General features: G+C 42.4%; 4 protein-coding genes and 3 long non-coding RNA genes across 7 annotated transcripts; all 7 read right to left on the bottom strand.

The window, feature by feature from the left end:
• Nucleotides 1-874: 874 nt before the first annotated feature.
• LOC146286719 (uncharacterized) lies at nucleotides 875-3940 on the bottom strand. Its single transcript, XM_084700510.1, has 14 exons — nucleotides 3869-3940; nucleotides 3659-3730; nucleotides 3397-3480; nucleotides 3127-3225; nucleotides 2974-3021; nucleotides 2777-2857; nucleotides 2423-2689; nucleotides 2150-2271; nucleotides 1976-2045; nucleotides 1797-1883; nucleotides 1615-1713; nucleotides 1393-1479; nucleotides 1184-1291; nucleotides 875-1079 (listed from the first exon to the last, which is right to left on the bottom strand). The coding sequence occupies exons 4-14, from the start codon at nucleotides 3193-3195 to the stop codon at nucleotides 939-941; spliced, it is 1179 nt and encodes a 392-aa protein (XP_084556636.1). The 5' UTR covers nucleotides 3196-3225; nucleotides 3397-3480; nucleotides 3659-3730; nucleotides 3869-3940; the 3' UTR covers nucleotides 875-938.
• A 139-nt stretch (nucleotides 3941-4079) lies between these two features.
• LOC146286718 (uncharacterized) lies at nucleotides 4080-4993 on the bottom strand. Its single transcript, XR_014758393.1, has 4 exons — nucleotides 4809-4993; nucleotides 4442-4497; nucleotides 4256-4333; nucleotides 4080-4158 (listed from the first exon to the last, which is right to left on the bottom strand). It is a non-coding gene; the product is annotated as an uncharacterized LOC146286718 (long non-coding RNA).
• A 2226-nt stretch (nucleotides 4994-7219) lies between these two features.
• LOC146286717 (uncharacterized) lies at nucleotides 7220-10285 on the bottom strand. Its single transcript, XM_084700509.1, has 14 exons — nucleotides 10214-10285; nucleotides 10004-10075; nucleotides 9742-9825; nucleotides 9472-9570; nucleotides 9319-9366; nucleotides 9122-9202; nucleotides 8768-9034; nucleotides 8495-8616; nucleotides 8321-8390; nucleotides 8142-8228; nucleotides 7960-8058; nucleotides 7738-7824; nucleotides 7529-7636; nucleotides 7220-7424 (listed from the first exon to the last, which is right to left on the bottom strand). Exons 4-14 carry the CDS (start codon nucleotides 9538-9540, stop codon nucleotides 7284-7286), a joined length of 1179 nt encoding a protein of 392 aa, XP_084556635.1. The 5' UTR covers nucleotides 9541-9570; nucleotides 9742-9825; nucleotides 10004-10075; nucleotides 10214-10285; the 3' UTR covers nucleotides 7220-7283.
• Nucleotides 10286-10424: 139 nt separating this feature from the next.
• Nucleotides 10425-11338, bottom strand: LOC146286716 (uncharacterized). Its single transcript, XR_014758394.1, has 4 exons — nucleotides 11154-11338; nucleotides 10787-10842; nucleotides 10601-10678; nucleotides 10425-10503 (listed from the first exon to the last, which is right to left on the bottom strand). It is a non-coding gene; the product is annotated as an uncharacterized LOC146286716 (long non-coding RNA).
• A 2226-nt stretch (nucleotides 11339-13564) lies between these two features.
• LOC146286715 (uncharacterized) lies at nucleotides 13565-16630 on the bottom strand. Its single transcript, XM_084700512.1, has 14 exons — nucleotides 16559-16630; nucleotides 16349-16420; nucleotides 16087-16170; nucleotides 15817-15915; nucleotides 15664-15711; nucleotides 15467-15547; nucleotides 15113-15379; nucleotides 14840-14961; nucleotides 14666-14735; nucleotides 14487-14573; nucleotides 14305-14403; nucleotides 14083-14169; nucleotides 13874-13981; nucleotides 13565-13769 (listed from the first exon to the last, which is right to left on the bottom strand). Exons 4-14 carry the CDS (start codon nucleotides 15883-15885, stop codon nucleotides 13629-13631), a joined length of 1179 nt encoding a protein of 392 aa, XP_084556638.1. The 5' UTR covers nucleotides 15886-15915; nucleotides 16087-16170; nucleotides 16349-16420; nucleotides 16559-16630; the 3' UTR covers nucleotides 13565-13628.
• Nucleotides 16631-16769: 139 nt separating this feature from the next.
• Nucleotides 16770-17683, bottom strand: LOC146286714 (uncharacterized). The gene is made up of 4 exons (XR_014758395.1): nucleotides 17499-17683; nucleotides 17132-17187; nucleotides 16946-17023; nucleotides 16770-16848 (listed from the first exon to the last, which is right to left on the bottom strand). It is a non-coding gene; the product is annotated as an uncharacterized LOC146286714 (long non-coding RNA).
• Nucleotides 17684-19909: 2226 nt separating this feature from the next.
• LOC146286713 (uncharacterized) lies at nucleotides 19910-22975 on the bottom strand. Its single transcript, XM_084700508.1, has 14 exons — nucleotides 22904-22975; nucleotides 22694-22765; nucleotides 22432-22515; nucleotides 22162-22260; nucleotides 22009-22056; nucleotides 21812-21892; nucleotides 21458-21724; nucleotides 21185-21306; nucleotides 21011-21080; nucleotides 20832-20918; nucleotides 20650-20748; nucleotides 20428-20514; nucleotides 20219-20326; nucleotides 19910-20114 (listed from the first exon to the last, which is right to left on the bottom strand). The coding sequence occupies exons 4-14, from the start codon at nucleotides 22228-22230 to the stop codon at nucleotides 19974-19976; spliced, it is 1179 nt and encodes a 392-aa protein (XP_084556634.1). The 5' UTR covers nucleotides 22231-22260; nucleotides 22432-22515; nucleotides 22694-22765; nucleotides 22904-22975; the 3' UTR covers nucleotides 19910-19973.
• Between the last annotated feature and the right edge of the window lie 48 nt (nucleotides 22976-23023).

The raw sequence follows: 23023 nt of genomic DNA, 5'->3' as shown, positions 1-23023 counted from the left end.
AGGTTTTGTTATAATATACTTGGTCTTGTACATATTGTGTTTTTTTTTTGTCATTTAGCAGACGCTCTTATCCAGAGCGACTTACAGTAAGTACAGGGACATTCCCCCCGAGTCAAGTAGGGTGAAGTGCCTTGCCCAAGGACACAACATCATTTGGCTCGGCCGGGAATCTAACTGGCTACCTTCAGATTACCAGCCCGATTCCGTCACTGTTCAGCCACCTGACTCCCTACCACTATTATATCAATATCGAGGCGACATATTGCTGGTGTTTGGACGAAATATTGTGCTGTGCAAAGTAGACCACAGGTCACAGGTTTAAAAAAATATTATGTTGGCCTATCACAACCACTTTGGATGATCTTTTTACAACTCAACATTCTGGTCATGATGAAGAAACGCTGGCGGGGTACATTTGTGTCAACCTTTTTCTGAGTCTGCCAGATAGAGTCTGTCCGGCCCAGTTAGATGGAAGGACGGACGGAGAAGGAGATGGACAAGTCTTACCAAAATAGTGGTACTCTCTTTGTGAAACTGTGCTGCTCTGACAGTGAAAGTCGAATGGTTCCCAAACACCATATTAAATCTACTGACATTAAAACAGAACTTTATTTGTCTCTGGAGGAGTGGATCTCTCACTGTATTGCTCCTCCCAAGGGTTTCCTTCTCTTCCTTGAGGGTTTAGGTTGTTTATAGGTGCTGATATGTGGGTATATGTGAATGTCTCTGTGACAACGCTTGTAAAAAGGACTATACCAATTCAATTTGATTTGATGACTTAAATCTCTAAAAGTCTTCCTTCATGTTACATAGCATATCCCTCATGCTAATTATTTCAGAAAAATGGCCCAAACATGTACGTGGGTCTGCAGTTTATTAAATGAAGCAGACTTTATAGATGTGAATAAATGTTAAGTGAGGAGGTCTGGCTGTGAAAGTCAGCAGCCATCCAGATCTCCAAGCAGCTCCTGGATGATTCCCTCCAGCCGGCTGAAGAGCACAGATGATAGGACGTCAGCTTGGCTGAAGGTGGACTCGTCCAGATCTAGGATGCTGTCTAGCAACTTCATTAGCTGGACCTGAGATCAGTGAGACACAACAAGACGTTATTCCACACATAGATCCAGAACAAAAAAGTAAGCAAAACCAGCTTGACCATGAAACAGGAAATACATTTGTGTACCTGAAGGACTTCCTGGAACATTTTGGCACATGGCTGCCATCCAGTTGGAGGAGTTAGAATTGGCTCCAGCACCTGGAAAAGGTGATCAAGGAATCCCTGTTCCTGCTTCTTGGGGTCAGAAGTTTGTCGTTAACAAAGTTACAATGAATTCTTCAAATCTTAAAACTCTAAAGTCTTCAAAGCCTTTCTCTTTTCTCAGTACAACTTACATTTTGTGGAGGCAAGGCAGCATTGTTTCTCATCACTCCCAGGATGATGAAATCATACACAATATCCAGGAAGTTGGTGTGATGGATCTGCAGAAATCAAACACAGGCAAAACTGACATGGGCTGCTCAAAGCAATGCCCAACAATATCTGAGCAGAATGTACCTTATTGACATTTAATTTAACATGATAGATCAATATGTAATCAATTTGTCATCACTCACGTTGACAGAGGCCATCTCCCTCTCTATCCCAGCCCTGTGGGCGGGATCTTCAATGTAGCTCACCAGGCGGTTGAACGATGTGCAGAGGGAACTAACATTCTAGATCAGAGAGAAGAATATGATCATTACGTTCATCAATGGACCATCAAAGTCTCTGTTGTTTTAAGATGCCTGGTCCTTACCGCCTGGTTGAGCTGGACCAGCCCTGAAAGAATCATCTTTCCTGCAACTAGCAGGAAGTTTTTTGTGGTGTCTTGGGTCAGGAGTGACTGTAACACAAGGTCATCTCAAGTTGAAAATCTAGATTTCTGGATATTGACATGTTCCTGCATTTTGATATACATGAGATTGATAAACTCACATGAAATGCCTCACGAAGGGCCACAATTTTATTGGGCAAGTCCTGGACCTGTTTGTCCTGAAGATAGGTCCTGTAACCACCACAACAAACATCTCAGTTCATGTTGTGCCTTCAAATGGCTTGAATCTATTATGAACATATTGTGTAATAAAGTGTGAGTGTATTTGGACTAACATGAGGCGGGAAGCATCGCTGTGCCCAGGGGGCGGGGCCTGATGTGACTCCTCCCCCTCAGCGTGTTCATATCCAGACTCCTCCTTCTGAACCCTCTCCTCCTCCTCCTCCTCAGGCTCCTGCTGCACAATAGTGGACAAGATAAGTAGTCCTTCCCCACCTTCACATTTCCAAAAGGTCTAATCTTCTCAACCATATCAACATACTGTAGGATGTCTCAAATCTAACAAGATTTAGGATTCTACAGTCAGAGGGGGAAGAAGCTGATTGTACCTGGGGCTGGAAGGGATGCTCTGGGGGGGATGGAGGCTGATGGTTGTGGCTGTCAGCACGCCCAGCATGACTGTGGTTGTGTCTGTGTCCAGAGCCGCTGGCATGGCCTGGTCCAGAGGCATGCTGGGAGTCGTGGCTGTTACCAGGGCCGTGGGTGTGTCCGGGGAGATGGGAGTAGAAGCTCTGATTGTTGGTCCGGCTGGTAGGAAATACTTGGCCCCAGGGATCCACATAAACCCCTGAATGTTCCCATGTCACTCTCTGCTCCTGTTTTGAATACAAGAACACTCATTTAGAAACACACTTGTTCAGGGATCTAAAAGAAAGTATTGTTAAAGTTTAACAGCAACTCACCAGAAAGCCGTCAAACTGGGTGAAGTGGGTGTTCTGCTTGCTGCTGGAAGACATGTATTTCTCTACAGCAGCTCCCACCAGCTACAGTCAAGAAGAAAATAACACTTTAATAATGATGATCTTGTCATAATTATACAATAAAATGTATTAATAGTATTTTTACATATATAAATGTAATAAATGAAGGAAAAACTTACCTTAACTCCTGTGATGTACTTGGTGACAGATTGGTAAACTGGAGCACCCTTCACCATTGAAAAAGTTGAACATTAAGTTAGTCTTTCTTGAAAAGAAATGTTCTATGGGTTGCTATGACAGAGTATAACGTTAATAACAAGCAAACACATTACCTGGTGATCCACTCTGGTCCTCTCAACCAGATCACTCCACCACAGTTGAGTGGTTGGGCCTCGGGTCATCCATATATGATGAGTCTTCACCAAGAATTGCTACACAGTCCAAACACAGCTGAGTCAGGTCACATGTCTGCATGCATTTACTTTAGGGATGTTCTTCAATGAGTTTATCAACCTCTCCTTCTTAATAGACTGTTGACAACATTCAGCCCTATCATACTGTCATTTTAGTAGCCATAGTGATGAGATCCCATTCACACTGACCTCAAAGTGGGTCCTGAAAGAGAACTGAAATGTAAACTGGTTACAGTCGTCTCCCAGCACCAGTGGACCAGACTCTGGAAGGCCCTGCAGACATCGATCACTCAAGTTAACAAGTCACTCTTTTACAATCAGTATCAGACATGATTTAGCTGAAAAGGCTCTGATCAAATGAGTGTACTCTCAAAATCGACTTTCTGTACTTTCTTTTCTATCAGACAGCTTTAGAGTGGTTGTATTGAGATATATAGAAGGTAATAGTGACCTGGAACGGGACCACAGGCCCACAGTACAAGGGGCTCCATGGCAACAGCTGCTGCTCGTCCTCACTGGCTTCCTGGACACACAACAACATCAGGGATTGGGAGGAAATGGATACATTTTTCAGAAAAGCCACATGCTGAGAGTTAAAGTTAAATCCTTGATTTCTATAAATGTGTTAATTGAATTGAAACATGCAAATAATGTTGCTTACAGAGAACAGAACCACTGGTCCACAGTATAAAGGACTGTATCTCCATGGAAGCAGCTGTCCGCTTGTCTCACTGACCCCCTTTAACAGTAAACCAAAAGGAAATGGATATAACATTTCATTCAGAAAAGGCCAAATGCTGGGACTTAAAAGTTCAATCCTTGATTTCTATAAATTAGTTCATTTGATTGAAACATGCAAATAGTGTTGCTTACAGAGAACAGAACCACTGGTCCACAGTATAAAGGACTGTATCTCCATGGAAGCAGCTGTCCGCTTGTCTCACTGACCCCCTATAACACAGAAAACACAGATTCTGTTCAAGTCAAGCCTTCAGAGAAAAATCTTCATCTGTTATCAGATGATTAGATGAAGGGACTGGATTCTCACCCTGTAGATGGTGACAGGGCCACAGTACAGTGGGCTGTACACAAAAAGCATGAGCTTGCCATTCTCCTCATTAATAGCCTGCCAGGACACATAGAGCATGACAAGTTTTGACCTAACACTGCCATTCAAGTTTCTACTTTTCTTTTTCAGAGTAGGGAATCGTGTGAAAACAAAATGTAACTTTACTTGAGGTGTTTCAGCTGTTGAGACATCAAGACTATCAGAAGTATTGGGAAGATCATCTTGAGGTGGATTAGAGAACAAACACGTTGTTAGTAAAGAAGTAAACCAATATACAGTGGGCTCAAAGTCATACTTAAATTGTAGTTTTAATTGAGACTATATACACATCTTGGAAACAAGTCACACGAACCCTTTAGGTGTAAATTGACACAGAAATGTGTTGTCTAATAACCTCTACCTTCAAGAAAATAAATGCTTTCCTGTTGTGGATTTTTTAGGGTTATAAATTAAATGTTTCCCAAGTCATGTGAGCTGTATATCATTAGTTTACTAAAAAACAACACATTTTTTAACACAGTTATCTTCATACCTTCCTCAGGTGTGGGTCTGCAGTACCACTGATAGATATAAAGAGCCCCAACTGCTGTTAAGGCCACTCCGGCACTCCACACTAAAGGATGTATACGGTTGCACCCAAACTTGGGTAGCATCTTGCTGAGAATCATTTTTAAGTCCTGATCAATTCACCATCTCCATAAACATCAAGTTCATCAAGTGTTCAAACGCATCTGACTGATTAGTAACTTGTATGCGTCTTGTGTCAGAATTCCATTCCAGTCCATTCCGATTTCTATGGTTATGCTTATGACATCATAGTGGGCCTAGTAGATCAAAGCAACTCTGGTGCGGGTTAATATTACCAACATGCAGTCTATTTTAAACAATTTTATATAACTGAACATCAGTTCCCTCACTAAGAAAGCACAACAGAGCATGTACTTCCTATGGCAGCTGAATAAATTCAACCCGCCAAAGACAATGGTGGTGCACTTCTACACAGCCATCATTGAGTCCATCCTCACCTCCTCCATCACCATATGGTACGCTGCTGCCACTGCCAAGGACAAGAGCCGGTTGCAGCGTATCATCCGTACTGCTGAGATGGTGATTGGCTGTAATCTGCCTACCCTCGAGGACCTGCACACCTCGAGGATCCTGAGGCGAGCGAGGAAGATTGTGGTCGACTCCTCCCACCCTTGACACTCGCTGTTTCAGTCACTCCCCTCCGGCAGAAGGCTGCGGTCCATCAGGACCAAAACACACACCACAAAAACAGTTTCTTCCCTTCCGCTGTTGGCCTTTTCAACAAGGCCACTGGTTCACACTGACTTTAACGGCTTTAATGACTTCATGTCGTAAACCCTCCTGTCATGTTCCGGTCAAAAGTGACCGATTAACTAGTTTTCTCCCTGAAAAAATGTTGTTAATTTATTCTGATTGCCATAAGGTTCCATGACTTTGTCCACACAGGGTATCTAAACAGCCCCAAAACATTTTTCAGAATTTCATAAAAATGTGGGTGTTTTATTTAACTTTTGTACACCTGTGGTGTTCCCTGTCAAAAATGTTAAAAATGCTAGTTTGTGTAGCCTTAATATAGTTAGACCACATATTTAAATTCGAGATTTCTATATGTTTGATGTATCCACCTTCCTGCCAAAGCAAATTCCTTCTCTGTGCAAACTTTCATGGCGAATAAATCCCATTCTGATTCTGATTAAACCTAAACCCTCAAGGAAGAAACTCCCAAGAAACATTAAAAGAAACCTTAGGAGCAGTAGTTCAGTGAGGTCTGCAGTTACTCATATGCCGTACGTCTAACAGTGACCCTTAACCGTCAAGATGAATACAATTAAAACTTAAAAAATAAAAAATACATTAAATTGTTTAATTAAAAACTACCTTCATGCGTCAGAGACACTTTTCTGGTACCCTGTGGTACATCTGCTTAGCTATGCAGACCCACTGCGCACCCCTGATAATTCAGAGATCTACTACGTGCAAAACTATACTTTTATGGAATATTGATGCGTGTTTGTGCAATTTTTTATCATCGAGCTAAGTTCAGGTTTTGTTATAATATACTTGGTCTTGTACATATTGTGTTTTTTTTTTGTCATTTAGCAGACGCTCTTATCCAGAGCGACTTACAGTAAGTACAGGGACATTCCCCCCGAGTCAAGTAGGGTGAAGTGCCTTGCCCAAGGACACAACATCATTTGGCTCGGCCGGGAATCGAACTGGCTACCTTCAGATTACCAGCCCGATTCCGTCACTGTTCAGCCACCTGACTCCCTACCACTATTATATCAATATCGAGGCGACATATTGCTGGTGTTTGGACGAAATATTGTGCTGTGCAAAGTAGACCACAGGTCACAGGTTTAAAAAAATATTATGTTGGCCTATCACAACCACTTTGGATGATCTTTTTACAACTCAACATTCTGGTCATGATGAAGAAACGCTGGCGGGGTACATTTGTGTCAACCTTTTTCTGAGTCTGCCAGATAGAGTCTGTCCGGCCCAGTTAGATGGAAGGACGGACGGAGAAGGAGATGGACAAGTCTTACCAAAATAGTGGTACTCTCTTTGTGAAACTGTGCTGCTCTGACAGTGAAAGTCGAATGGTTCCCAAACACCATATTAAATCTACTGACATTAAAACAGAACTTTATTTGTCTCTGGAGGAGTGGATCTCTCACTGTATTGCTCCTCCCAAGGGTTTCCTTCTCTTCCTTGAGGGTTTAGGTTGTTTATAGGTGCTGATATGTGGGTATATGTGAATGTCTCTGTGACAACGCTTGTAAAAAGGACTATACCAATTCAATTTGATTTGATGACTTAAATCTCTAAAAGTCTTCCTTCATGTTACATAGCATATCCCTCATGCTAATTATTTCAGAAAAATGGCCCAAACATGTACGTGGGTCTGCAGTTTATTAAATGAAGCAGACTTTATAGATGTGAATAAATGTTAAGTGAGGAGGTCTGGCTGTGAAAGTCAGCAGCCATCCAGATCTCCAAGCAGCTCCTGGATGATTCCCTCCAGCCGGCTGAAGAGCACAGATGATAGGACGTCAGCTTGGCTGAAGGTGGACTCGTCCAGATCTAGGATGCTGTCTAGCAACTTCATTAGCTGGACCTGAGATCAGTGAGACACAACAAGACGTTATTCCACACATAGATCCAGAACAAAAAAGTAAGCAAAACCAGCTTGACCATGAAACAGGAAATACATTTGTGTACCTGAAGGACTTCCTGGAACATTTTGGCACATGGCTGCCATCCAGTTGGAGGAGTTAGAATTGGCTCCAGCACCTGGAAAAGGTGATCAAGGAATCCCTGTTCCTGCTTCTTGGGGTCAGAAGTTTGTCGTTAACAAAGTTACAATGAATTCTTCAAATCTTAAAACTCTAAAGTCTTCAAAGCCTTTCTCTTTTCTCAGTACAACTTACATTTTGTGGAGGCAAGGCAGCATTGTTTCTCATCACTCCCAGGATGATGAAATCATACACAATATCCAGGAAGTTGGTGTGATGGATCTGCAGAAATCAAACACAGGCAAAACTGACATGGGCTGCTCAAAGCAATGCCCAACAATATCTGAGCAGAATGTACCTTATTGACATTTAATTTAACATGATAGATCAATATGTAATCAATTTGTCATCACTCACGTTGACAGAGGCCATCTCCCTCTCTATCCCAGCCCTGTGGGCGGGATCTTCAATGTAGCTCACCAGGCGGTTGAACGATGTGCAGAGGGAACTAACATTCTAGATCAGAGAGAAGAATATGATCATTACGTTCATCAATGGACCATCAAAGTCTCTGTTGTTTTAAGATGCCTGGTCCTTACCGCCTGGTTGAGCTGGACCAGCCCTGAAAGAATCATCTTTCCTGCAACTAGCAGGAAGTTTTTTGTGGTGTCTTGGGTCAGGAGTGACTGTAACACAAGGTCATCTCAAGTTGAAAATCTAGATTTCTGGATATTGACATGTTCCTGCATTTTGATATACATGAGATTGATAAACTCACATGAAATGCCTCACGAAGGGCCACAATTTTATTGGGCAAGTCCTGGACCTGTTTGTCCTGAAGATAGGTCCTGTAACCACCACAACAAACATCTCAGTTCATGTTGTGCCTTCAAATGGCTTGAATCTATTATGAACATATTGTGTAATAAAGTGTGAGTGTATTTGGACTAACATGAGGCGGGAAGCATCGCTGTGCCCAGGGGGCGGGGCCTGATGTGACTCCTCCCCCTCAGCGTGTTCATATCCAGACTCCTCCTTCTGAACCCTCTCCTCCTCCTCCTCCTCAGGCTCCTGCTGCACAATAGTGGACAAGATAAGTAGTCCTTCCCCACCTTCACATTTCCAAAAGGTCTAATCTTCTCAACCATATCAACATACTGTAGGATGTCTCAAATCTAACAAGATTTAGGATTCTACAGTCAGAGGGGGAAGAAGCTGATTGTACCTGGGGCTGGAAGGGATGCTCTGGGGGGGATGGAGGCTGATGGTTGTGGCTGTCAGCACGCCCAGCATGACTGTGGTTGTGTCTGTGTCCAGAGCCGCTGGCATGGCCTGGTCCAGAGGCATGCTGGGAGTCGTGGCTGTTACCAGGGCCGTGGGTGTGTCCGGGGAGATGGGAGTAGAAGCTCTGATTGTTGGTCCGGCTGGTAGGAAATACTTGGCCCCAGGGATCCACATAAACCCCTGAATGTTCCCATGTCACTCTCTGCTCCTGTTTTGAATACAAGAACACTCATTTAGAAACACACTTGTTCAGGGATCTAAAAGAAAGTATTGTTAAAGTTTAACAGCAACTCACCAGAAAGCCGTCAAACTGGGTGAAGTGGGTGTTCTGCTTGCTGCTGGAAGACATGTATTTCTCTACAGCAGCTCCCACCAGCTACAGTCAAGAAGAAAATAACACTTTAATAATGATGATCTTGTCATAATTATACAATAAAATGTATTAATAGTATTTTTACATATATAAATGTAATAAATGAAGGAAAAACTTACCTTAACTCCTGTGATGTACTTGGTGACAGATTGGTAAACTGGAGCACCCTTCACCATTGAAAAAGTTGAACATTAAGTTAGTCTTTCTTGAAAAGAAATGTTCTATGGGTTGCTATGACAGAGTATAACGTTAATAACAAGCAAACACATTACCTGGTGATCCACTCTGGTCCTCTCAACCAGATCACTCCACCACAGTTGAGTGGTTGGGCCTCGGGTCATCCATATATGATGAGTCTTCACCAAGAATTGCTACACAGTCCAAACACAGCTGAGTCAGGTCACATGTCTGCATGCATTTACTTTAGGGATGTTCTTCAATGAGTTTATCAACCTCTCCTTCTTAATAGACTGTTGACAACATTCAGCCCTATCATACTGTCATTTTAGTAGCCATAGTGATGAGATCCCATTCACACTGACCTCAAAGTGGGTCCTGAAAGAGAACTGAAATGTAAACTGGTTACAGTCGTCTCCCAGCACCAGTGGACCAGACTCTGGAAGGCCCTGCAGACATCGATCACTCAAGTTAACAAGTCACTCTTTTACAATCAGTATCAGACATGATTTAGCTGAAAAGGCTCTGATCAAATGAGTGTACTCTCAAAATCGACTTTCTGTACTTTCTTTTCTATCAGACAGCTTTAGAGTGGTTGTATTGAGATATATAGAAGGTAATAGTGACCTGGAACGGGACCACAGGCCCACAGTACAAGGGGCTCCATGGCAACAGCTGCTGCTCGTCCTCACTGGCTTCCTGGACACACAACAACATCAGGGATTGGGAGGAAATGGATACATTTTTCAGAAAAGCCACATGCTGAGAGTTAAAGTTAAATCCTTGATTTCTATAAATGTGTTAATTGAATTGAAACATGCAAATAATGTTGCTTACAGAGAACAGAACCACTGGTCCACAGTATAAAGGACTGTATCTCCATGGAAGCAGCTGTCCGCTTGTCTCACTGACCCCCTTTAACAGTAAACCAAAAGGAAATGGATATAACATTTCATTCAGAAAAGGCCAAATGCTGGGACTTAAAAGTTCAATCCTTGATTTCTATAAATTAGTTCATTTGATTGAAACATGCAAATAGTGTTGCTTACAGAGAACAGAACCACTGGTCCACAGTATAAAGGACTGTATCTCCATGGAAGCAGCTGTCCGCTTGTCTCACTGACCCCCTATAACACAGAAAACACAGATTCTGTTCAAGTCAAGCCTTCAGAGAAAAATCTTCATCTGTTATCAGATGATTAGATGAAGGGACTGGATTCTCACCCTGTAGATGGTGACAGGGCCACAGTACAGTGGGCTGTACACAAAAAGCATGAGCTTGCCATTCTCCTCATTAATAGCCTGCCAGGACACATAGAGCATGACAAGTTTTGACCTAACACTGCCATTCAAGTTTCTACTTTTCTTTTTCAGAGTAGGGAATCGTGTGAAAACAAAATGTAACTTTACTTGAGGTGTTTCAGCTGTTGAGACATCAAGACTATCAGAAGTATTGGGAAGATCATCTTGAGGTGGATTAGAGAACAAACACGTTGTTAGTAAAGAAGTAAACCAATATACAGTGGGCTCAAAGTCATACTTAAATTGTAGTTTTAATTGAGACTATATACACATCTTGGAAACAAGTCACACGAACCCTTTAGGTGTAAATTGACACAGAAATGTGTTGTCTAATAACCTCTACCTTCAAGAAAATAAATGCTTTCCTGTTGTGGATTTTTTAGGGTTATAAATTAAATGTTTCCCAAGTCATGTGAGCTGTATATCATTAGTTTACTAAAAAACAACACATTTTTTAACACAGTTATCTTCATACCTTCCTCAGGTGTGGGTCTGCAGTACCACTGATAGATATAAAGAGCCCCAACTGCTGTTAAGGCCACTCCGGCACTCCACACTAAAGGATGTATACGGTTGCACCCAAACTTGGGTAGCATCTTGCTGAGAATCATTTTTAAGTCCTGATCAATTCACCATCTCCATAAACATCAAGTTCATCAAGTGTTCAAACGCATCTGACTGATTAGTAACTTGTATGCGTCTTGTGTCAGAATTCCATTCCAGTCCATTCCGATTTCTATGGTTATGCTTATGACATCATAGTGGGCCTAGTAGATCAAAGCAACTCTGGTGCGGGTTAATATTACCAACATGCAGTCTATTTTAAACAATTTTATATAACTGAACATCAGTTCCCTCACTAAGAAAGCACAACAGAGCATGTACTTCCTATGGCAGCTGAATAAATTCAACCCGCCAAAGACAATGGTGGTGCACTTCTACACAGCCATCATTGAGTCCATCCTCACCTCCTCCATCACCATATGGTACGCTGCTGCCACTGCCAAGGACAAGAGCCGGTTGCAGCGTATCATCCGTACTGCTGAGATGGTGATTGGCTGTAATCTGCCTACCCTCGAGGACCTGCACACCTCGAGGATCCTGAGGCGAGCGAGGAAGATTGTGGTCGACTCCTCCCACCCTTGACACTCGCTGTTTCAGTCACTCCCCTCCGGCAGAAGGCTGCGGTCCATCAGGACCAAAACACACACCACAAAAACAGTTTCTTCCCTTCCGCTGTTGGCCTTTTCAACAAGGCCACTGGTTCACACTGACTTTAACGGCTTTAATGACTTCATGTCGTAAACCCTCCTGTCATGTTCCGGTCAAAAGTGACCGATTAACTAGTTTTCTCCCTGAAAAAATGTTGTTAATTTATTCTGATTGCCATAAGGTTCCATGACTTTGTCCACACAGGGTATCTAAACAGCCCCAAAACATTTTTCAGAATTTCATAAAAATGTGGGTGTTTTATTTAACTTTTGTACACCTGTGGTGTTCCCTGTCAAAAATGTTAAAAATGCTAGTTTGTGTAGCCTTAATATAGTTAGACCACATATTTAAATTCGAGATTTCTATATGTTTGATGTATCCACCTTCCTGCCAAAGCAAATTCCTTCTCTGTGCAAACTTTCATGGCGAATAAATCCCATTCTGATTCTGATTAAACCTAAACCCTCAAGGAAGAAACTCCCAAGAAACATTAAAAGAAACCTTAGGAGCAGTAGTTCAGTGAGGTCTGCAGTTACTCATATGCCGTACGTCTAACAGTGACCCTTAACCGTCAAGATGAATACAATTAAAACTTAAAAAATAAAAAATACATTAAATTGTTTAATTAAAAACTACCTTCATGCGTCAGAGACACTTTTCTGGTACCCTGTGGTACATCTGCTTAGCTATGCAGACCCACTGCGCACCCCTGATAATTCAGAGATCTACTACGTGCAAAACTATACTTTTATGGAATATTGATGCGTGTTTGTGCAATTTTTTATCATCGAGCTAAGTTCAGGTTTTGTTATAATATACTTGGTCTTGTACATATTGTGTTTTTTTTTTGTCATTTAGCAGACGCTCTTATCCAGAGCGACTTACAGTAAGTACAGGGACATTCCCCCCGAGTCAAGTAGGGTGAAGTGCCTTGCCCAAGGACACAACATCATTTGGCTCGGCCGGGAATCGAACTGGCTACCTTCAGATTACCAGCCCGATTCCGTCACTGTTCAGCCACCTGACTCCCTACCACTATTATATCAATATCGAGGCGACATATTGCTGGTGTTTGGACGAAATATTGTGCTGTGCAAAGTAGACCACAGGTCACAGGTTTAAAAAAATATTATGTTGGCCTATCACAACCACTTTGGATGATCTTTTTACAACTCAACATTCTGGTCATGATGAAGAAACGCTGGCGGGGTACATTTGTGTCAACCTTTTTCTGAGTCTGCCAGATAGAGTCTGTCCGGCCCAGTTAGATGGAAGGACGGACGGAGAAGGAGATGGACAAGTCTTACCAAAATAGTGGTACTCTCTTTGTGAAACTGTGCTGCTCTGACAGTGAAAGTCGAATGGTTCCCAAACACCATATTAAATCTACTGACATTAAAACAGAACTTTATTTGTCTCTGGAGGAGTGGATCTCTCACTGTATTGCTCCTCCCAAGGGTTTCCTTCTCTTCCTTGAGGGTTTAGGTTGTTTATAGGTGCTGATATGTGGGTATATGTGAATGTCTCTGTGACAACGCTTGTAAAAAGGACTATACCAATTCAATTTGATTTGATGACTTAAATCTCTAAAAGTCTTCCTTCATGTTACATAGCATATCCCTCATGCTAATTATTTCAGAAAAATGGCCCAAACATGTACGTGGGTCTGCAGTTTATTAAATGAAGCAGACTTTATAGATGTGAATAAATGTTAAGTGAGGAGGTCTGGCTGTGAAAGTCAGCAGCCATCCAGATCTCCAAGCAGCTCCTGGATGATTCCCTCCAGCCGGCTGAAGAGCACAGATGATAGGACGTCAGCTTGGCTGAAGGTGGACTCGTCCAGATCTAGGATGCTGTCTAGCAACTTCATTAGCTGGACCTGAGATCAGTGAGACACAACAAGACGTTATTCCACACATAGATCCAGAACAAAAAAGTAAGCAAAACCAGCTTGACCATGAAACAGGAAATACATTTGTGTACCTGAAGGACTTCCTGGAACATTTTGGCACATGGCTGCCATCCAGTTGGAGGAGTTAGAATTGGCTCCAGCACCTGGAAAAGGTGATCAAGGAATCCCTGTTCCTGCTTCTTGGGGTCAGAAGTTTGTCGTTAACAAAGTTACAATGAATTCTTCAAATCTTAAAACTCTAAAGTCTTCAAAGCCTTTCTCTTTTCTCAGTACAACTTACATTTTGTGGAGGCAAGGCAGCATTGTTTCTCATCACTCCCAGGATGATGAAATCATACACAATATCCAGGAAGTTGGTGTGATGGATCTGCAGAAATCAAACACAGGCAAAACTGACATGGGCTGCTCAAAGCAATGCCCAACAATATCTGAGCAGAATGTACCTTATTGACATTTAATTTAACATGATAGATCAATATGTAATCAATTTGTCATCACTCACGTTGACAGAGGCCATCTCCCTCTCTATCCCAGCCCTGTGGGCGGGATCTTCAATGTAGCTCACCAGGCGGTTGAACGATGTGCAGAGGGAACTAACATTCTAGATCAGAGAGAAGAATATGATCATTACGTTCATCAATGGACCATCAAAGTCTCTGTTGTTTTAAGATGCCTGGTCCTTACCGCCTGGTTGAGCTGGACCAGCCCTGAAAGAATCATCTTTCCTGCAACTAGCAGGAAGTTTTTTGTGGTGTCTTGGGTCAGGAGTGACTGTAACACAAGGTCATCTCAAGTTGAAAATCTAGATTTCTGGATATTGACATGTTCCTGCATTTTGATATACATGAGATTGATAAACTCACATGAAATGCCTCACGAAGGGCCACAATTTTATTGGGCAAGTCCTGGACCTGTTTGTCCTGAAGATAGGTCCTGTAACCACCACAACAAACATCTCAGTTCATGTTGTGCCTTCAAATGGCTTGAATCTATTATGAACATATTGTGTAATAAAGTGTGAGTGTATTTGGACTAACATGAGGCGGGAAGCATCGCTGTGCCCAGGGGGCGGGGCCTGATGTGACTCCTCCCCCTCAGCGTGTTCATATCCAGACTCCTCCTTCTGAACCCTCTCCTCCTCCTCCTCCTCAGGCTCCTGCTGCACAATAGTGGACAAGATAAGTAGTCCTTCCCCACCTTCACATTTCCAAAAGGTCTAATCTTCTCAACCATATCAACATACTGTAGGATGTCTCAAATCTAACAAGATTTAGGATTCTACAGTCAGAGGGGGAAGAAGCTGATTGTACCTGGGGCTGGAAGGGATGCTCTGGGGGGGATGGAGGCTGATGGTTGTGGCTGTCAGCACGCCCAGCATGACTGTGGTTGTGTCTGTGTCCAGAGCCGCTGGCATGGCCTGGTCCAGAGGCATGCTGGGAGTCGTGGCTGTTACCAGGGCCGTGGGTGTGTCCGGGGAGATGGGAGTAGAAGCTCTGATTGTTGGTCCGGCTGGTAGGAAATACTTGGCCCCAGGGATCCACATAAACCCCTGAATGTTCCCATGTCACTCTCTGCTCCTGTTTTGAATACAAGAACACTCATTTAGAAACACACTTGTTCAGGGATCTAAAAGAAAGTATTGTTAAAGTTTAACAGCAACTCACCAGAAAGCCGTCAAACTGGGTGAAGTGGGTGTTCTGCTTGCTGCTGGAAGACATGTATTTCTCTACAGCAGCTCCCACCAGCTACAGTCAAGAAGAAAATAACACTTTAATAATGATGATCTTGTCATAATTATACAATAAAATGTATTAATAGTATTTTTACATATATAAATGTAATAAATGAAGGAAAAACTTACCTTAACTCCTGTGATGTACTTGGTGACAGATTGGTAAACTGGAGCACCCTTCACCATTGAAAAAGTTGAACATTAAGTTAGTCTTTCTTGAAAAGAAATGTTCTATGGGTTGCTATGACAGAGTATAACGTTAATAACAAGCAAACACATTACCTGGTGATCCACTCTGGTCCTCTCAACCAGATCACTCCACCACAGTTGAGTGGTTGGGCCTCGGGTCATCCATATATGATGAGTCTTCACCAAGAATTGCTACACAGTCCAAACACAGCTGAGTCAGGTCACATGTCTGCATGCATTTACTTTAGGGATGTTCTTCAATGAGTTTATCAACCTCTCCTTCTTAATAGACTGTTGACAACATTCAGCCCTATCATACTGTCATTTTAGTAGCCATAGTGATGAGATCCCATTCACACTGACCTCAAAGTGGGTCCTGAAAGAGAACTGAAATGTAAACTGGTTACAGTCGTCTCCCAGCACCAGTGGACCAGACTCTGGAAGGCCCTGCAGACATCGATCACTCAAGTTAACAAGTCACTCTTTTACAATCAGTATCAGACATGATTTAGCTGAAAAGGCTCTGATCAAATGAGTGTACTCTCAAAATCGACTTTCTGTACTTTCTTTTCTATCAGACAGCTTTAGAGTGGTTGTATTGAGATATATAGAAGGTAATAGTGACCTGGAACGGGACCACAGGCCCACAGTACAAGGGGCTCCATGGCAACAGCTGCTGCTCGTCCTCACTGGCTTCCTGGACACACAACAACATCAGGGATTGGGAGGAAATGGATACATTTTTCAGAAAAGCCACATGCTGAGAGTTAAAGTTAAATCCTTGATTTCTATAAATGTGTTAATTGAATTGAAACATGCAAATAATGTTGCTTACAGAGAACAGAACCACTGGTCCACAGTATAAAGGACTGTATCTCCATGGAAGCAGCTGTCCGCTTGTCTCACTGACCCCCTTTAACAGTAAACCAAAAGGAAATGGATATAACATTTCATTCAGAAAAGGCCAAATGCTGGGACTTAAAAGTTCAATCCTTGATTTCTATAAATTAGTTCATTTGATTGAAACATGCAAATAGTGTTGCTTACAGAGAACAGAACCACTGGTCCACAGTATAAAGGACTGTATCTCCATGGAAGCAGCTGTCCGCTTGTCTCACTGACCCCCTATAACACAGAAAACACAGATTCTGTTCAAGTCAAGCCTTCAGAGAAAAATCTTCATCTGTTATCAGATGATTAGATGAAGGGACTGGATTCTCACCCTGTAGATGGTGACAGGGCCACAGTACAGTGGGCTGTACACAAAAAGCATGAGCTTGCCATTCTCCTCATTAATAGCCTGCCAGGACACATAGAGCATGACAAGTTTTGACCTAACACTGCCATTCAAGTTTCTACTTTTCTTTTTCAGAGTAGGGAATCGTGTGAAAACAAAATGTAACTTTACTTGAGGTGTTTCAGCTGTTGAGACATCAAGACTATCAGAAGTATTGGGAAGATCATCTTGAGGTGGATTAGAGAACAAACACGTTGTTAGTAAAGAAGTAAACCAATATACAGTGGGCTCAAAGTCATACTTAAATTGTAGTTTTAATTGAGACTATATACACATCTTGGAAACAAGTCACACGAACCCTTTAGGTGTAAATTGACACAGAAATGTGTTGTCTAATAACCTCTACCTTCAAGAAAATAAATGCTTTCCTGTTGTGGATTTTTTAGGGTTATAAATTAAATGTTTCCCAAGTCATGTGAGCTGTATATCATTAGTTTACTAAAAAACAACACATTTTTTAACACAGTTATCTTCATACCTTCCTCAGGTGTGGGTCTGCAGTACCACTGATAGATATAAAGAGCCCCAACTGCTGTTAAGGCCACTCCGGCACTCCACACTAAAGGATGTATACGGTTGCACCCAAACTTGGGTAGCATCTTGCTGAGAATCATTTTTAAGTCCTGATCAATTCACCATCTCCATAAACATCAAGTTCATCAAGTGTTCAAACGCATCTGACTGATTAGTAACTTGTATGCGTCTTGTGTCAGAATTCCATTCCAGTCCATTCCGATTTCTATGGTTATGCTTATGACATCATAGTGGGCCTAGTAGATCAAAGCAACTCTGGTGCGGGTTAATATTACCAACATGCAGTCTATTTTAAACAATTTTATATAACTGAACATCAGTTCCCTCACTAAGAAAGCACAACAGAGCATGTACTTCCTATGGCAGCTGAATAAATTCAACCCGCCAAAGACAATGGTGGTGCACTTCTACACAGCCATCATTGAGTCCATCCTCACCTCCTCCATCACCATATGGTACGCTGCTGCCACTGCCAAGGACAAGAGCCGGTTGCAGCGTATCATCCGTACTGCTGAGATGGTGATTGGCTGTAATCTGCCTACCCTCGAGGACCTGCACACCTCGAGGATCCTGAGGCGAGCGAGGAAGATTGTGGTCGACTCCTCCCACCCTTGACACTCGCTGTTTCAGTCACTCCCCTCCGGCAGAAGGCTGCGGTCCATCAGGACCAAAACACACACCACAAAAACAGTTTCTTCCCTTCCGCTGTTGGCCTTTTCAACAAGGCCACTGGTTCACACTGACTTTAACGGCTTTAATGACTTCATGTCGTAAACCCTCCTGTCATGTTCCGGTCAAAAGTGACCGATTAACTAGTTTTCTCCCTGAAAAAATGTTGTTAATTTATTCTGATTGCCATAAGGTTCCATGACTTTGTCCACACAGGGTATCTAAACAGCCCCAAAACATTTTTCAGAATTTCATAAAAATGTGGGTGTTTTATTTAACTTTTGTACACCTGTGGTGTTCCCTGTCAAAAATGTTAAAAATGCTAGTTTGTGTAGCCTTAATATAGTTAGACCACATATTTAAATTCGAGATTTCTATATGTTTGATGTATCCACCTTCCTGCCAAAGCAAATTCCTTCTCTGTGCAAACTTTCATGGCGAATAAATCCCATTCTGATTCTGATTAAACCTAAACCCTCAAGGAAGAAACTCCCAAGAAACATTAAAAGAAACCTTAGGAGCAGTAGTTCAGTGAGGTCTGCAGTTACTCATATGCCGTACGTCTAACAGTGACCCTTAACCGTCAAGATGAATACAATTAAAACTTAAAAAATAAAAAATACATTAAATTGTTTAATTAAAAACTACCTTCATGCGTCAGAGACACTTTTCTGGTACCCTGTGGTACATCTGCTTAGCTATGCAGACCCACTGCGCACCCCTGATAATTCAGAGATCTACTACGTGCAAAACTATACTTTTATGGAATATTGATGCGTGTTTGTGCAATTTTTTATCATCGAGCTAAGTTCAGGTTTTGTTATAATATACTTGGTCTTGTACATATTGTGTTTTTTTTTTGTCATTTAGCAGACGCTCTTATCCAGAGCGACTTACAGTAAGTACAGGGACATTCCCCCCGAGTCAAGTAGGGTGAAGTGCCTTGCCCAAGGACACAACATCATTTGGCTCGGCCGGGAATCGAACTGGCTACCTTCAGATTACCAGCCCGATTCCGTCACTGTTCAGCCACCTGACTCCCTACCACTATTATATCAATATCGAGGCGACATATTGCTGGTGTTTGGACGAAATATTGTGCTGTGCAAAGTAGACCACAGGTCACAGGTTTAAAAAAATATTATGTTGGCCTATCACAACCACTTTGGATGATCTTTTTACAACTCAACATTCTGGTCATGATGAAGAAACGCTGGCGGGGTACATTTGTGTCAACCTTTTTCTGAGTCTGCCAGATAGAGTCTGTCCGGTCCAGTTAGATGGAAGGACGGACGGAGAAGGAGATGGACAAGTCTTACCAAAATAGTGGTACTCTCTTTGTGAAACTGTGCTGCTCTGACAGTGAAAGTCGAATGGTTCCCAAACACCATATTAAATCTACTGACATTAAAACAGAACTTTATTTGTCTCTGGAGGAGTGGATCTCTCACTGTATTGCTCCTCCCAAGGGTTTCCTTCTCTTCCTTGAGGGTTTAGGTTGTTTATAGGTGCTGATATGTGGGTATATGTGAATGTCTCTGTGACAACGCTTGTAAAAAGGACTATACCAATTCAATTTGATTTGATGACTTAAATCTCTAAAAGTCTTCCTTCATGTTACATAGCATATCCCTCATGCTAATTATTTCAGAAAAATGGCCCAAACATGTACGTGGGTCTGCAGTTTATTAAATGAAGCAGACTTTATAGATGTGAATAAATGTTAAGTGAGGAGGTCTGGCTGTGAAAGTCAGCAGCCATCCAGATCTCCAAGCAGCTCCTGGATGATTCCCTCCAGCCGGCTGAAGAGCACAGATGATAGGACGTCAGCTTGGCTGAAGGTGGACTCGTCCAGATCTAGGATGCTGTCTAGCAACTTCATTAGCTGGACCTGAGATCAGTGAGACACAACAAGACGTTATTCCACACATAGATCCAGAACAAAAAAGTAAGCAAAACCAGCTTGACCATGAAACAGGAAATACATTTGTGTACCTGAAGGACTTCCTGGAACATTTTGGCACATGGCTGCCATCCAGTTGGAGGAGTTAGAATTGGCTCCAGCACCTGGAAAAGGTGATCAAGGAATCCCTGTTCCTGCTTCTTGGGGTCAGAAGTTTGTCGTTAACAAAGTTACAATGAATTCTTCAAATCTTAAAACTCTAAAGTCTTCAAAGCCTTTCTCTTTTCTCAGTACAACTTACATTTTGTGGAGGCAAGGCAGCATTGTTTCTCATCACTCCCAGGATGATGAAATCATACACAATATCCAGGAAGTTGGTGTGATGGATCTGCAGAAATCAAACACAGGCAAAACTGACATGGGCTGCTCAAAGCAATGCCCAACAATATCTGAGCAGAATGTACCTTATTGACATTTAATTTAACATGATAGATCAATATGTAATCAATTTGTCATCACTCACGTTGACAGAGGCCATCTCCCTCTCTATCCCAGCCCTGTGGGCGGGATCTTCAATGTAGCTCACCAGGCGGTTGAACGATGTGCAGAGGGAACTAACATTCTAGATCAGAGAGAAGAATATGATCATTACGTTCATCAATGGACCATCAAAGTCTCTGTTGTTTTAAGATGCCTGGTCCTTACCGCCTGGTTGAGCTGGACCAGCCCTGAAAGAATCATCTTTCCTGCAACTAGCAGGAAGTTTTTTGTGGTGTCTTGGGTCAGGAGTGACTGTAACACAAGGTCATCTCAAGTTGAAAATCTAGATTTCTGGATATTGACATGTTCCTGCATTTTGATATACATGAGATTGATAAACTCACATGAAATGCCTCACGAAGGGCCACAATTTTATTGGGCAAGTCCTGGACCTGTTTGTCCTGAAGATAGGTCCTGTAACCACCACAACAAACATCTCAGTTCATGTTGTGCCTTCAAATGGCTTGAATCTATTATGAACATATTGTGTAATAAAGTGTGAGTGTATTTGGACTAACATGAGGCGGGAAGCATCGCTGTGCCCAGGGGGCGGGGCCTGATGTGACTCCTCCCCCTCAGCGTGTTCATATCCAGACTCCTCCTTCTGAACCCTCTCCTCCTCCTCCTCCTCAGGCTCCTGCTGCACAATAGTGGACAAGATAAGTAGTCCTTCCCCACCTTCACATTTCCAAAAGGTCTAATCTTCTCAACCATATCAACATACTGTAGGATGTCTCAAATCTAACAAGATTTAGGATTCTACAGTCAGAGGGGGAAGAAGCTGATTGTACCTGGGGCTGGAAGGGATGCTCTGGGGGGGATGGAGGCTGATGGTTGTGGCTGTCAGCACGCCCAGCATGACTGTGGTTGTGTCTGTGTCCAGAGCCGCTGGCATGGCCTGGTCCAGAGGCATGCTGGGAGTCGTGGCTGTTACCAGGGCCGTGGGTGTGTCCGGGGAGATGGGAGTAGAAGCTCTGATTGTTGGTCCGGCTGGTAGGAAATACTTGGCCCCAGGGATCCACATAAACCCCTGAATGTTCCCATGTCACTCTCTGCTCCTGTTTTGAATACAAGAACACTCATTTAGAAACACACTTGTTCAGGGATCTAAAAGAAAGTATTGTTAAAGTTTAACAGCAACTCACCAGAAAGCCGTCAAACTGGGTGAAGTGGGTGTTCTGCTTGCTGCTGGAAGACATGTATTTCTCTACAGCAGCTCCCACCAGCTACAGTCAAGAAGAAAATAACACTTTAATAATGATGATCTTGTCATAATTATACAATAAAATGTATTAATAGTATTTTTACATATATAAATGTAATAAATGAAGGAAAAACTTACCTTAACTCCTGTGATGTACTTGGTGACAGATTGGTAAACTGGAGCACCCTTCACCATTGAAAAAGTTGAACATTAAGTTAGTCTTTCTTGAAAAGAAATGTTCTATGGGTTGCTATGACAGAGTATAACGTTAATAACAAGCAAACACATTACCTGGTGATCCACTCTGGTCCTCTCAACCAGATCACTCCACCACAGTTGAGTGGTTGGGCCTCGGGTCATCCATATATGATGAGTCTTCACCAAGAATTGCTACACAGTCCAAACACAGCTGAGTCAGGTCACATGTCTGCATGCATTTACTTTAGGGATGTTCTTCAATGAGTTTATCAACCTCTCCTTCTTAATAGACTGTTGACAACATTCAGCCCTATCATACTGTCATTTTAGTAGCCATAGTGATGAGATCCCATTCACACTGACCTCAAAGTGGGTCCTGAAAGAGAACTGAAATGTAAACTGGTTACAGTCGTCTCCCAGCACCAGTGGACCAGACTCTGGAAGGCCCTGCAGACATCGATCACTCAAGTTAACAAGTCACTCTTTTACAATCAGTATCAGACATGATTTAGCTGAAAAGGCTCTGATCAAATGAGTGTACTCTCAAAATCGACTTTCTGTACTTTCTTTTCTATCAGACAGCTTTAGAGTGGTTGTATTGAGATATATAGAAGGTAATAGTGACCTGGAACGGGACCACAGGCCCACAGTACAAGGGGCTCCATGGCAACAGCTGCTGCTCGTCCTCACTGGCTTCCTGGACACACAACAACATCAGGGATTGGGAGGAAATGGATACATTTTTCAGAAAAGCCACATGCTGAGAGTTAAAGTTAAATCCTTGATTTCTATAAATGTGTTAATTGAATTGAAACATGCAAATAATGTTGCTTACAGAGAACAGAACCACTGGTCCACAGTATAAAGGACTGTATCTCCATGGAAGCAGCTGTCCGCTTGTCTCACTGACCCCCTTTAACAGTAAACCAAAAGGAAATGGATATAACATTTCATT

This window comes from Hypomesus nipponensis, chromosome 6 (genome assembly GCF_054491055.1).
Source record: "Hypomesus nipponensis isolate SF chromosome 6, ASM5449105v1, whole genome shotgun sequence".
In the NCBI taxonomy this organism is placed as follows: Eukaryota; Metazoa; Chordata; class Actinopteri; order Osmeriformes; family Osmeridae; genus Hypomesus; species Hypomesus nipponensis.
Note: the sequence above shows the minus strand (reverse complement) of the source record. Positions and strands in the feature narration are given on the sequence as shown.